At 45.7% G+C, this 14,479-nt stretch overlaps 1 protein-coding gene across 1 annotated transcript in view; it reads right to left on the bottom strand.

The window, feature by feature from the left end:
* Positions 1 to 13,194, bottom strand: part of IFFO2 (intermediate filament family orphan 2) — a 36,967-nt gene extending 23,773 nt beyond the window's left edge. Inside the window, exon 1 of the mRNA XM_034068578.1 lies at positions 12,395 to 13,194. Coding sequence (XP_033924469.1) covers positions 12,395 to 13,014 — 620 coding nt within the window. The 5' untranslated portion in view covers positions 13,015 to 13,194. The remainder of the gene's footprint in view (positions 1 to 12,394) is intronic.
* Between the last annotated feature and the right edge of the window lie 1,285 nt (positions 13,195 to 14,479).

The following is a 14,479-nucleotide window of genomic DNA, read 5'->3' as shown; positions in this document are numbered from 1 at the left end:
CACCCTTACGTCAAACTTTTACTCCTTTACCTCCACTTCAGCACATTAATTTTAGAAGAGTAATAGAAAATTTAATTTTAGAAGAGTAATGGAAAATACCCATTAATAAATCTAAGAGGGCAGGAAAAGCATTACCAGCACACACAGCCATATCGGACTATGACATGACTTGCTTCTGAAGCCAGCCACCCCGAGAGCTTCCACATGAAACCCAGTACACAAGACTTGAGCTGATTTCAAGGTTCTCCCTCTGTGTCTTCAGTTGCACTGCAGGAATGCCTATTTTTCCACAGATAACTGTGTTCCCCCTTCCTTCACCTTGCCTTTACCCCAATTCTAGGATTAAAAACAGGGAAGAAATGAGAACACAAGAGACTTCAAAAGCTGATAAAAATATTAGTATGGATGAAGATTTTGGGGTATTAGAAAAAAAAAAGTAAGGAAAAAGAAAGCACACAATAAACCAGATCTGAAATTTGCTTCTAGTAACAAAGGAGTGTAATTCTATATAGTTCTAGCTTGGCAGCACCTTCAAGAAGGTGGCACAGAGGCATGCTCTAATATACACCAGCACCATGTTAAAAATACATTTGTATTTCAATGGTGCTCAGGACATTTCACTTGTAATTTCTCACCTCCTACTGTAGTGAAGGACTCCTCAAAACACAGACACCTTGCCAGAAGTCTGGCAGCTGAGCAGACAAGTAGTTACAGCAGAGATTTAAAGCCATAATAAGCTCTAACGCTGTCGGAAAGTACAGGCAAACTTCTGTGGTATGATTTGCCTTTCTATTTTCTATAAACACCTAATGAAAGCTTTCATGAATGTCCTTTGGAGGCTGCCAAGTTCAACTAGCGCATTATCTCAGCTGATGCACATGACTATATGGAAGATTCTTACATCACAGCTCTAAGAAGTAATCTAGCAGGCTTTTAACTACAGGAAAACTTTCCCATGTAGGGTGTAGATTATTTTTGTACAGAACTGCTTTATGACTTCATGGCAATGTGTTATGAAGAGGAAAACCTGGATGTTTTGAGCGCTGTTGTTGTGCTGTGGTTCTCCTGCTCTCCGAATGGAGCCGGAATTTTCCAGTGCTGGAACATATACATTCATGTTGAGTCTGTGGCCTTCAGGTTGAGTTCCACTAAACAGACTCCCGAGTTCTCTCATGAAGAGGGGTTTGCACAGTAAGCCAGCATGAAGCTGAGCATTCCTCTGGAGAGCTAATCAAGGATGCCTGCCTGAATTCCACAGGTGGGAATAAAAAAAATCCCAGTTAAACTGATAGCCTTTCTAAAGGATTGATTTCAGGAATGCATCACACTGGATAACATGTGATGCATTTGGGCTAGCTGGTGATCCTAGAAGAAAAGGAAAAACGTCACTAGTGCAGCACAAAATGATCAGACAGCACCATTTTTAAAACCTACTGAGCTCTACTAAGACATAATCCAAACCGTGTTTTCAACAGATATTCCAATCTTTCCTCATTTCAGTATACAGGCCAATCATCCATTTCAGGGGAAAACCTGATCCACTTCTGTAGAGAAATACTGAACCACGTAATTAAATGTACAATTAGCTAAACTCAGCTGTTAGAAAATAACCTGCATTAAGTTCCAAACATTGGTATTTTAACATCCTCTCTCATAAAAGGTCTTCATTTGACCTAATGCTTTCATGAGTAAATGCTTTCTATATGTAGCCATCCCTTCGCTAGCCATGTGGTAACCACCCTGCTGTTACTAGTTCAAACTCATTCTGAAAGGCTCCAATAAACTCAAGTGATAATAGATCAGGATTACTCTCCTGTGGACAGGAACCAGAGATCCTGTGGATGTATTACCACACCATTCTCATTCACTTCCACATTTCTTCAGCCTGAAATGCCAAGAATAATTGCAAGCTGTGGCTAAAGTCCTCACCGCTCTCCTTCCCTTGCCTTTAGGTTTATCTCCATCTGCCTTTCCTTTTCCTCCACATCCTTTAAGAGCCAGCATCAAAGCTGAGAGCTAGAAGTCATCTTAATCTCTGCCTCAATACTTTTATTGAACCTAGTAAAGATCAATGAAACTGTCTACTGAAATGAGATAATGCATATCTGCTTCCAGGAGTCAGGAAGGCAGCTGGGATACATACCCACCGTGTAGCAGTCTCCCAGTAGAGCTCCTATTATCTTATCTACATTTTAAGAGTTTTATTACCTTTGTAAAGGTAAATATATTAAGTGTAGCTTTTACGTGCAGTATCAGGAGTCTGAGAACACAAGTATCGGCAAAGGGTAACAAATAAGCTATTCTTCAAGGGTTTCTATGACACTTGAGGAAATGCCCAGCGCTCCTCATATAGTCCTTCCAGAACTGTAAGAATGCTCACTCTGCTTAAGCTGCTGTAATCACTTTTAGTACAATGGATAGAACAATATAGTTTAGTATTTCTAGTTAATTCTGGTGCCCAGCCTTGACAGCATTACCATTAAACCACAGTACTGTGCCATTGAGATGGCAGTGAATTAATAAAGAGGACAGCCCAGGAGGATGTAAACCTTAAGATTAGGTATTTTTAAATATTTGCACAAAGGCAGCTCAGTCTTAAATCCACACAAACACAATGGTTGTTTTGCTGCCTTGGTTGCATAAAATCCCAAGAAAATCATTGTTCAGTACCTGAATCCACAGGCAAACAATGAAAAAACCCCAGCAACTGAGGAACTGACCCATACTGGAATACAAGATACTAGGCACAGGCTTACAGAAGCCTCTGGAAGGGAGGAAGATCATTTTGGCCACTGCTGCAAAGAAAGTTGAAGTTGCTCAGTTTTCCACAAACAAATCCAGTTTTAAGGCAAACACTGCGCATGTTTATAGGGGAAGGGTGGTATAAACCACTGGCAGTGGCAACCCTGTGCTATGTATGGAGGTGAAGTGATAGGCAGCAGAACAGTTCCAAACTCGGGTTTAATGCAAAAGGACAGTGAAAAGGAACAGAGTGACTGACGCAGTGACCTCATTGCCTGCCGTTTTTTGGCTGCCCTACAATTACAGGAGAACTAGGCTGAGCCATGGACCCAAAGCCCACCCAAGCCACACCTCACCATAGGGAATAAATCCTTGTCCCTGGCTCTAGAGCAGTATCTCATTGAGAATTTTATAGGAGAAAGATCAAACCCAGTAATTACTGCTTCACTGAAGAGTGCAGAAAGAAAAAAGCTGTGAAATATGTGAAAACAGGATGACACCTCTTTCCAGGCTGCAACAAAATGACAGAGGGTCAGAGTCTGGATGCCTACTGCAGGATACCCACAGCAATAGGACCTACCTTGACATGGCAACTGCGAGGCTCCTATGATCACCTATACAAAATAATAACTAGAGAAGATAGTAAATTCCTTCCAGCCATTGAAATTCAACAGGGAAAAGTCTGACTGCACTGCATATAAATGGATAGAAGTATCTAATGCCCAAAAGGAGAAGAGAAACTATGAAAGAAAATGGGTTTATTCACAGATTCATCACAAGCTAGCTATCCTTCAGGGACAGTTATCACAACATGAGCTTCCTTACATCCCATAGCCATTCTCAAAAGGCTAAAACTCTGTACAGCAGCTCTGCAAGTGGGACTTCATTCCCAGGGTCACTTTGTCCCATTTAACAAGCAAAGCTGGTCTCCCACTGACAAGCAGCCATTCTACACTCTGGTTAAGAATACAGATCAGTGGAAAAACATTTTCCAGGCCATTCAGGAGTTCTTAAGTGCTTTGCCCTCCCTTTTTCTCCCTTCCTTTAAACAACAGAAAAACAAACCACACACATAAAAACCCAGGCTTCAAAACTGCATGGATGACAGAGCCAGTGAGAGGTGAGGTGCTGCTGGTATAGGCATTTGGGGGAAGAGAAGAGAATCCAGAGTGCCCAATGTTCCAGCAGATGGTCAGTGCCTCACCTTAAAGTTTAGAAGGGGAAATAAAGATTTGATCTGGGGGGGTTTGGTATCTGCAAGAGGGGGATTTCCTTGTGACAATTTTAATTATGACAGCTTTTTGAAATACTACACATTTTTGTTAAAATATCCCTGCTCTGATGCAGTGTTAATGAACTAGTGCCATTCTACAGGATTAGGTAAAATTACACCAATACCTCGTGTTCTTTTCAACTCCAGTCGACTTGTCAGGGTTTTACTTCTAATACTGAACATACATGGGCCTGCTAAGTTTAAATGGTGTTCTCTGTGTAGAGAAAGCTTTATTTAAATAAAATATAAGAAATGCCATAGTTCTTTCTTTCCCCTCAGAGACTTGCAGCCAATTTGTACTTCTAAGCATCCCCAACAGAAATACATTTTCCATTGAAACCACTGATTTGGAATAAATACTGAGCCAGGCTCCCTTTGATCTCCAATTCCAGCATGAGTCACTTGGACTAAACACATCTACTGTATTTAAGAGCAAAGGGGGATCCAATCCTATTAGACATCATCACTTCCTTCATCATCTCTGTTCTCTGTGTTCATGTGCCACTGCAAATGAGTAACTTTTTCTCACCCACATGAAGAGGACCAGGTTAATTCCTCCTCCTTTTAGTCCATGGTCTGTGAGCTGCCATGTGTTTTAACCAGTGTTGCTCTCTGCTTACAGATACAAACCCCTATACACTTCAAAGCAAACACAACTGAGTTTGTAATGCAGTGGTACCTGTGTGCCGATAACCACACAACAGAGAACTTGATCTGAAGTTTACCTGCTCACAAAGGCTTTGTAATTTCTATGCAGATTCCTGAAGCCACGTCAAATCAAAACATTTGGCTTGTGCTTGGCCCCAAGAGATTAGTGAAGTTACACATGGAATTCAGGGTCAGGCTGCAACGCCAAGTTTTGCTTTCGGTTGTATTTCAGTGCAAATTCAGACTAAATCCACTGAAATCAGCATCAGATTGAAGATGGGATCCCCATTACTAAACAGCAGCAATCCAAGCCACCCATCTGACCACACATGGCTAAAATCCTTTTCTAAAGCAGTGTGTGGTGGTTTCCAGACAGAAAAAGCCAAAACAAGGACAACTGGACATTTCTTCAGTGAGAACAAGCTGCAAAAGGCAGCAGTGGGCTTACTTTTGAAGCCATGACACAGAAAGCAGACGTGAGTAGGTTCAGTCACAAAATCTACTTGGAAAGGGACTCAAATTAACAAATCTGGGGGAAGTGGGATACAAAGGTCCAGCAGAATGCTTCCAAAGTGAGTCCAGTAACCAGCAAGTCACACGTAGATGAGTTAAAGTGTGGAAACACTTGAACAAAAGCCTGAAGAGATGCATCATCCCTGATTCACTTTCACACAGTAGCAATGCAACCAGTCTATGTTCTGTGTCATTAGCAAGCAGGACTCATCACTAATGGGCACAGAGCACCATTCTCTCCCAGCTCCCTTGATGCTCTTGCTATTGAAGTAGATCCAGAGGCAGAGTCAATGTCATCTTTGTACATGGATCAACACCAGTCACTAACTACAGTCACTAAACCCCAAAGCAAGAGATTTTAACAATATATTCAAAATGCAATGATTATCAGTGTGCTCAAGCTATTGCCATACTACAGTGATCTTATTTTTACCCCCTATTCTAAGCACATCATAAAGCAGAGGCAGGTTCCTTCAGATGCAAAGCACGATGTAAATGCATAAGAACTTGAGTAAAAAGTGACAAGGATGATACCAGCACAGGAAAGCAGCTGGAGAACACTCAGACAAAATGAAACTGGAGACTAATACACATGGAAAATACACTGTAGAAGCCAGGTCTATGGTGGGGGACTGCAGAAGAGAGTTTGAAAGCTGGTTTAAAAGCACAGCCATGCACTATACAGTTTCCCTGTGTCTTGCTTACTAAGCAAAATCAGTCTTGTCCCATTTATTACTTAGCAGTTCTGGGAACAACATAATTTTTAGCTTGGTGAGGTCACAAGGCTGCAGTTAGACTGAACAGCACACACATACTTACTACTAAGCTTTTAAACTTCCCTTTTAAAAAACCAACCTGGAAGAAATCTCTTCTTTAGTCATACACAAAGACTGGTCTTAAACATGAAGATGGAGACTTAAACCGTATTAAACCATAAAGAACAACATCCTGTGCCTATTTCTAGCGAAATAAATCTGGTCACAGAGAAGCACACTCAGGAAGCCAACGTAAGACCTGGAGAGCATCACCACAAACCTTTAACCACAAAAAAGCAGCCTTGAGCTGTACGTGGGTTCAATGCTTTCTTTAGCTACAAGCCCAGCACTCAAACTGCGTTACTGCAACAGAAGCCTATGATTACAGCTGACAAAGAGCTAGAAATAACTTGTTCCTGTGTTTGTTTTCACCTCAGCCTTAAATTGCAAGGGTCTGTAGAGATTGGTTGGGTTTGAGATCAGAGGTACCCGGGTGCTTTCACTCTCACAGCTACTCAGTGCTTAAGGTGTGCTCTGGAAGTTTGGGTTTTTGCCTTCAGAAAGGCCAAAGCTTCCCACCATGAGTCACAGGAGGAATCAAAAGATAAATCCCAAACAGACACAGAAAGTCCTGTGGTTCTCTTGCCACAGAGGAAGCTGTCCTTTGAAGAACACAGCACAGATCATGGCCCAGGTTTCACTGAAACTCTCACCACAACAGAAGATCCTGGTATCTTTTCTCCATCACATCCAAACTGCTTCATCTGTGAAGTTAGTATTTTACTTGTAACTCAGAGTTAATAGCCAAGGATAAAGTTCTGAACAAAGCTAACTTGCACAGCTAAGACAGCTACTTCAAATCAGTCCTAACACATCTTAGCCCTCCCCAGCTGCTTCCATTACAAGTCAGTTTAAGGCACACACAGAGATTTACCTACTTAAATACCAAATACAGCCCCAATCCCACTGTGGAGCACTGTTAGAAAGCAGGATCGAAGGGAAACTTCCAAACCTTCTCCTACATGACTACAACCCAGAAGCCGCAGTTTCCAGCTAAGCCAAGGACATAAATACATCTGGGATCCATTAGAGTGCTCCAGGTATTCATCCTGTAAATGCCTGTCCCTGCAGCAGCAGTTTAGAAGCAAAGATGGCATTATCTAAAGAAAAACGCCTGACACCCAAACAAACCTGATTCTTAGAACGCTTCATTTGCAGAGCTCCAAGCAGTGCAGCTTTCCAGCCAGCAATTACAAGGGATGTATAGCTTTGTTATGCAGCCAAGCTCTTCCACATCAGACAACTTTATCAGCTCTTTACAACGAAAAATCCCATCCTCTCAGTGCAAGTAAAAAAAGTCATTCCCAGACTGAGTCTCAGGTTTCACCAGAGTGAGCATTTACCATCAAAACTTCCCATCCTGCAAAGGGTATACCCAAAGCATCTCTAATACCAGGCTGTGTGGCTGCTTTGGAAGCAGTGAGGGACACTAAATTGCAGTGAAAAGCCACACTGAAGCAAAACTACCCCTTGGAAACATAGAAAGAAGAGCAGAAATGCCAGAATTAAATATATACATATATATATATATATATATATATATATGGCTTTTCTCAGAGCCTGCTTTATTACCAGCTCTGCAACCAATTGAAGCCTGGGCAGGAGTTGAACATGCTGGTTACATTCTTCTAGAGGGATAAAGAAATGATTTGGTTTTTATTGGGTCTATGTGTAACATTTGCATCTTGTTACCACTGATATTTCAGCTTTAAAGGTTTGCAGACATTCCTCCAGGGCTTCTCTTAAGCACATTTTTATGAAGTTCCCTGCTTTAAAACAACCCCAGATCCAGTTAGTTTTGACGTGTGTTTGCCTTTGACAATGATAATCTTTGTCTTTTCCAGCTGCAGCAAATTTAAGCTAATCTCTTTTTCAAGTGGACTTTATTAATCTTCCCAACAAAATACCAACCTGAGGTAAAACAATTATTTCCAGTTCAACCCTTAGTACCAGTTAAGTCTGCGCTGGAAAAGGCGACTGACATCTGGCAAACTCAATATCTGCACCAATTAAGCGCAATTGTGAAACCATAATATACAAATCTATTCGAGTGTTCCCCCTAAAGCTCCCCCCGGACAGAGGAGCTGCCTCCTTGCAGCTAAAAGGGAAAAAAAAACCCGAAGGGAGAACAGGGACTGACTGCAGAAGGTTTTCACCAAGTCAGCAGCCTCGCGCTGGCCACACGCAGCAGCGTTTTGACTGGCATAACACACAGCAATGAGCTTCCATCTTCCAGATCTCCCTGCGAAGCTGGAAAGGAAGGAATCGCCTCTCCCCAGGTCTGAGCACTGTCCTCAGCATCAGAGCCTGACACAGGCTGCGTTCTGTGCCATGAACAAGCAGGACACAGTCCATGCGCACTGTGGCGTCCTGCCTTAGCCAAAGGCAGGCTGTCAGTGCTTCACCTCGGTGAGCAGTGTAGCTTGACTAATTGGGGGCAGGAAAAAGCACGTTTGTTTTCCCCTTTGCCCATAAGCAGATTTAAACACCCGGGTACACGCTTGGCCACAGGAACACAAGGCATCCCCTGCCATGCTGCAGAGGTCCATTCAGCTCTGCTGCCTGATGCCTGGAAAAGGACCCCAAAGCACGCACGTACCAAGGACAGGACTTACATAATGACAGATCATGCTGGTTTCACAGTCCCAGATGCTCTTCAGGAAGCTGCTTTTTCTTCTAAATACACTAAACAGACCCAAAGTCCCTCACAGGGCAGCAGCATTGCCACGTGCCTGCAATTAAACCTGCTTATTCCCCTCCTGTGAAGCTGGTTACCCAGGGATGGAGGGAGAGATAGACCCAAGATCCAACACTGGTCATATAAAACCCCACAACTGTTCCATCTCACCTCAAAGGAGGTGAAGCAGAACAGTATCTTGGGTTTTTTCTCTCCAGTTGTGTTTCAGCTAACAAAATCTGACCAATCCCTCCATTTCCAGGTAACTGAGGTCCCCAAGAAGGATTTTTCCTGAGCCAGTCTGACTGCAAAGGGAAGTGGACAATTTTACCTTTGCTTATTAGAAGTGTAATACAGATAAAAAGTTAGGAAGGATGTGGGATCAGATCTGGACAAAAGCTCTTTTAAATCCTACCATAGTTTGGAAAAACCTAAAGAAAATTAATTTTAAGCTCATTTGTTCCTTATAAATCTCCTCCAATTGCTTACTGCCACAGCAAAAATCATAATTCACATATGTAAAGTCATGATCATCACTAAAACATATTGCAAGATTAAGACAACACATCAGGTAGAAAAATACTCCATTTCATACATCATTTGTGTAAAATAACATCATCTGGGGGAGAAGGAAAGGCTTTTTGGTCTGAAAGATCTGCTGGGCTCCTTAAGGGGAACACTTTCCCATTTGTACTTCAGATACAAACAAAAGCCTGGCTAAAATACAATCGAGGTGTTCCCTGATGATGCACTCATATATTCTAGACCTCAGAGTTTCTTGTGTTAGGATGTCCAAGACAAATGATTTGTGGGAATGGAACCAAGGAGCTGAACATGTGTTTCTGAAGTGAAGCCACTGGTAATTCCTGAAACAGCACAGGCAAAATTTCATTGGAAAGAGTCTCTTCTACCATCTTCTGCAGTTCTTTTTAAGAGTAGCAGTAAAGCTACCTTTAAAAGCAAGGACACAAAAGGGATTATTTCACCTCTGAGTCCAACCAATGCATTTTTCAATTCAGAAGTATGACAGCAATGAGTTTGTGTCTTCAGCAACCACAGACACATCACCTATGAGCTATAGGTCTTTGAAAGCAGCTCTTCACTTGAGTGGAATTCACTGTCTTGCAATGTAATCATCTGCCTGGTGTTTTCCTGGTAGCCAAATGCTTCAAACAATCAGGATTTACCAGCTGTGACCTCCTTAACCAAGTGGTCATCCTGGACAGGAAGAAAAGCCGCCACTGTTTTAGGAAATACAAGTTAACACATCACTATCTACTTTAGCATTCCTGCATATGGAGTTGGTGGCCTGTTGGTTAGGTTACAAGGCCTGATGGTTTCCAAAAGCAAACTGGTTATTTCCTTGGTGTGAAAGAGCAACTACAGTGTCTAAACCACTTCTAGTACATCTGTTAAACTGTTTCTGACACACAGCTACTGCCACTGCACAGGGCAGTGGTCCCTGGTGGTCCCACCAGGCAAAGGGGCTGCCCATCTGTTCCATCTTGGGATAATCATCAGTCTGTGCTGGAAACTCGTGCACACACCAAACTTTCTGCAGGCCCCAACACAACCATCACGAGATGGGCACAAGGTTTATTCTCCACTTGGAACTCATTTTGCTAAACACAACTTGATCATCAAAGGCTTCACAGCAAGATAAGGCAACCCCAAAGCGCATATTTATATACATAAACATGCCATGACAGATACTCCCTTCCCTGCAAAAACAAACAAGAAAGCATCAGTACCAATCTTTACAGGGCTGCTGACAAACACTACAACACCCTATTAGCTGGTGATAATGAAAGCAAATTAACTAATCTGCTTCAACTGCAGGAATTCACAGGGTTACACCACAAGCATGCAAAAGTGTGCTTAAGGCCACGAATGGAAAAGCCAAGCTACCCCAAAGGAGCTTAATGTGTGCTGTCCATCTGATGGCTGAAGGTCAAGAGTGGCATCATCACTGCAATTCCATAGTAATGAACTGCAGATACAGTGCTAGTGTTGATAAGCATTACTCAAGTCTTTCCGTCAAGCATCAGGAGGAAAACCTGTTTCAAGAGCAGGAAAGGTGGTGAGGATGAGATTTACCGTTGCCTGCAAAGAGGTCCCACTGAACTGATGTGGTTTGGGAATGGCCTGGAGTGTGCACACAGTCACACCTGAGTAGACTCTGGGGTGAAAAGCTGCTGTACACAGGCAGGACAGACAGAACCAGCCCCATACCAATTTAAGTGGTCCCCACATCTCCTCTTCTCCAAGAAGAAAAATAAATCACATAGCCATTAAAAAGCAGAAACATCCCCAACTTCTGGTGACGTAACCCACACCCAACACGTATCATCTTCCTTAACCAAGCCCCCACCAAGCACAACTTCCTCTGAAGAACCACTACTCCTATCTCCTTGGTACCAACCATAACAACAAACACAACCACGATGGCATCTACTATTCCAGACCAACAAAAAGAGAGGCCAACTTTTTTTTCCATCCAGATTCAAGAGGTGCTCCAGCCATTAGGATCAGAGCAGTAAAGGCACATGAGCTTTAAGAGATGCACTGAGAGTAGGCAATACTCTAGTTGAGAAACAGGCCAGAAATTACTACTGGGACAGACAGGCCTGCCTAAAAATCTCTCTAAATCACCTTAATTCACAAGAGCAGGTCTGTTGTAAAGAGGTCTGTTATAAAAGCTGGTGACTGGAGGTATGCAAAGAGCACACTGCAGTCCTGCTACCCTGGACAGAAGAAATTCAGCTACGCTTCACAGGCCACAGCGCTGGGAAATGCTGCTGCCTCCAAAAGCAGAAAGCAAGGATGACATTTGTTCTGCATCAAAAGACACAAGGCTGGGCAAAGAGGAAGCACATTTTAAGCCTAAAGATGACAAAACTCCAGCTGGGAGTGCCCACACCACCCCAAAGGACAAGCAGCTCCTTCACAATGCAGGAATCTCCCTGCAGAATTCCAACTACCTTTCCCCCCCCCCTCCTTCCTCTGGCCTCCATCTCTGCCACACTACGTTGAGCAAATACAGCAACCCAAAGGGGACACTATCCATCACCGGGGGGGGGGGGGGGGGGGGGGAGAAGAACACCATTTGAAAGCCCAGGGCTTCCCAACAGGCTCAGAGAAGCCAAGAGCCGAGCAGGGCTTACAAAGGCTGGCGTTAGGGCTTTTGTTTTCACTAATTCCAAGGAACACCTCTGAGTACAACCCTTCCCCTGCAGTATTTGCAACCCGAATATTGCAGCACTGAGCTAATTTTGGGGAGCTGGCACACGAAAGAGACTACTGGAGTAATCAGATCAGAAAACGAAGGCAAGCTAAATTTAGGAAGAACTATGCAATGCAATATTAATAACAGATTTTTTGTCTTTTCCAAAATGGATTTTTGTCCAATTTTCCTGGTTTTTTTTTGTTAAATCGAGCTGACAACGCTCCTTCTGAGACCAAAGCTCTCCAGGGAAGGATCCTACAGTTCTCTTGTCTCCAAGCTCAGGCGCAGCCCCCCTTAAGGAAGAGCCTCCCCAAAGCCATCGGCGCATCTTCCCCATGGATTGAGCCCTGGATGGGTACATCACCGCAGGGGTCTCCCTACGGTCCCCACACGCTCCCTCCGCCCCCAGGAGGGGCTCTCCCGTTTCCCCGCACTGCAGGAGCAGGCGGCGCGGATCCCCCCCCCTTTCCCCGCAGGCTCAGGGGCCCCCAGCCGCTCACTTTCTCTTGTACTCGTCCCGCTCCCGCTTGACTTTGGCCAGCACGTTGTAGAGGGCGCGGATCTCGGGGGTGATGGTGTCGATCTGCACCCCGACGCCGTCCGGATGGATCCAGGAGACCCCGGGCCCTTGCACCGTCTCCAAGCCGCCGCCTCCGGTGCGCCGCACCTGGGTGTAGCTCCAGATAGTACCGGGTAAGCGGCTGTAGTGAGGCGGCGAGGCGAGGGGCCCTGCGCCCAGCCCGTGCCCGGGGCCCGACGGCGGCAGCAGCGGGGATGCACCGGAGTCGGTCTGCACGGCCTGGTCGCGGGAGAAGGTCTTGTAGCGCAGGCGGCGGTCGCGCTCGCTCTGCTGGGCCGCCAGCTGCTTCTCCAGCAGCCGGTTGCGCCGCTCCAGCTCGTGGACCTTGGCCAGGAAGCAGCGGAACCGCACGTTGAGCCCCTTCAGCAGGTGGATGTTGGAGCCCAGGTCGTTACGAAGAGCCGCGGTTACCGGCGGGCCCCCCCCCGCCGCGGCCGTGCTCCCGGGGCCGCCGGCAGCGCCGGGCCCCAGCGGGCAGGAGGCGGCCGCGGCGCCGGGGGCGAAGGCTCGGGCCATCTCCCCGAAGAGCAGCGAGTTCATGGCCCGGCGGCCGCCGCAGCCCCTGAGGTGAGGTGATGGCGGGGGGCTGCGGCCGGAAGCGGCGGAGTAACGGCCGCTGAGGCGGAGGAGCCGCGACGGGAGAAGGTTCTGAAGGGAGGAGAGGAGACCGGGACAAGAACCGGCACCGACGCCGCCTCCTCGCACTCCTGCGGGTGCCGCCGCCGCTGCCCGGGCACTGAGCGGCCGCCGGTGCGGGGCGGACCCGGCTCCGCCTCACCGCGGCCCCAGCCCCACCGGCTGCGGGCAGCGCTGCCGCCTGGCCCCGCCCCTTACCTCAGCATCGCCACGCCCACCCCAGCCAGACCACGCCCACTACGGGTCCTTAGTCACGCCCCCTCCAAGCCACGCCCCGTAGCGCCGCATGGGCGCGGGAATCCCCCACGTGTGCCCAGCGGGGTGGGGGGGGGCGATGGGTTTTGGGGGTAACCGGGTCCAACAGCGCTTCCATTCCCTCAGCGAGGCCCCAGGTTAATTGTACAGCGTTAAATAGACACAGCAGCATTACTCCTGCCCTGCGTATCGCAACCGGCTCTGGAGGAAGCCACCAAACCGATAAGATTAAATTATAAGGGGTGAATCCTGTTATCTGAAAGCAGAGTCCTGCCTAAGTGCTAAATAACGTTGATATTACAATAATTAAGTTATTAAACAAGCGTTTCCCAACTGCTGCTCCTGGACCTCTGAGCCAGTCGGCAATCAAGGGCTATTGTTTAATTGAATTGTGTGATTACTCCAGTGCACTGAGCAATGCTCTGTGAGCAAGCGAGGTACAAAAAAAACCTCAATAACACTCACTGGTTTAAGCTGTAGTTGTGCTGTTAGCTCCAATAGAGCTGTAGTTATTCATTCCCATAGCTTTTGAAATGTTCAGGTAATATTTGTATTAAACTACATGGATAATATTTATATTGAACTACATGGGCAATATCTGCATTAAACTGCACTTACTGAAACTCCAACTCCATCCAGATGGAGTTTCATCAGCCCTGGAACCGAGGGCTCTTCAAAGGGCTCTGTTCGCGTGTTACAAACCCCTGTTTTCCGAGCACCTCCTGTAAAAAAAATACATGTAGTGGGTGGAGGTGCTTTATTAAAAGGGTGACTCAAAGAAACACCTGAAAAGATTATCTCTTCCCAAGCACAAAACCACTTTATGTAGACTGTAACCTGTGTTCACTGTGATTATGGGAAAACACCTTTAATACCGTGGTCATTAGGGCCTGGCTGTGACTGCTGACAGTGGGTACAACCATCAAAGCTCTGCTGAACCAAAACGCTTGCAGCTCACAGGGAAGTGTTTCTGTGGCCCGTTCCACCCTGCAGATCCACAGCAGTGCTGGCAAAATGCAATAATAGACTAAAACTGCCAGTAAAAAGGTTATTACAGGGGCAGAAGCCAACCAAGAGCTGGTTTCTTAGAATCCCAGCCTGGTTTGTGTTGACA

Source organism: Melopsittacus undulatus, chromosome 12, assembly GCF_012275295.1.
Source record: "Melopsittacus undulatus isolate bMelUnd1 chromosome 12, bMelUnd1.mat.Z, whole genome shotgun sequence".
Taxonomy (NCBI): Eukaryota; Metazoa; Chordata; class Aves; order Psittaciformes; family Psittaculidae; genus Melopsittacus; species Melopsittacus undulatus.
The sequence above is the reverse complement of the archived record's forward strand: the minus strand, read 5'-3'. Positions and strand labels throughout refer to the sequence as shown.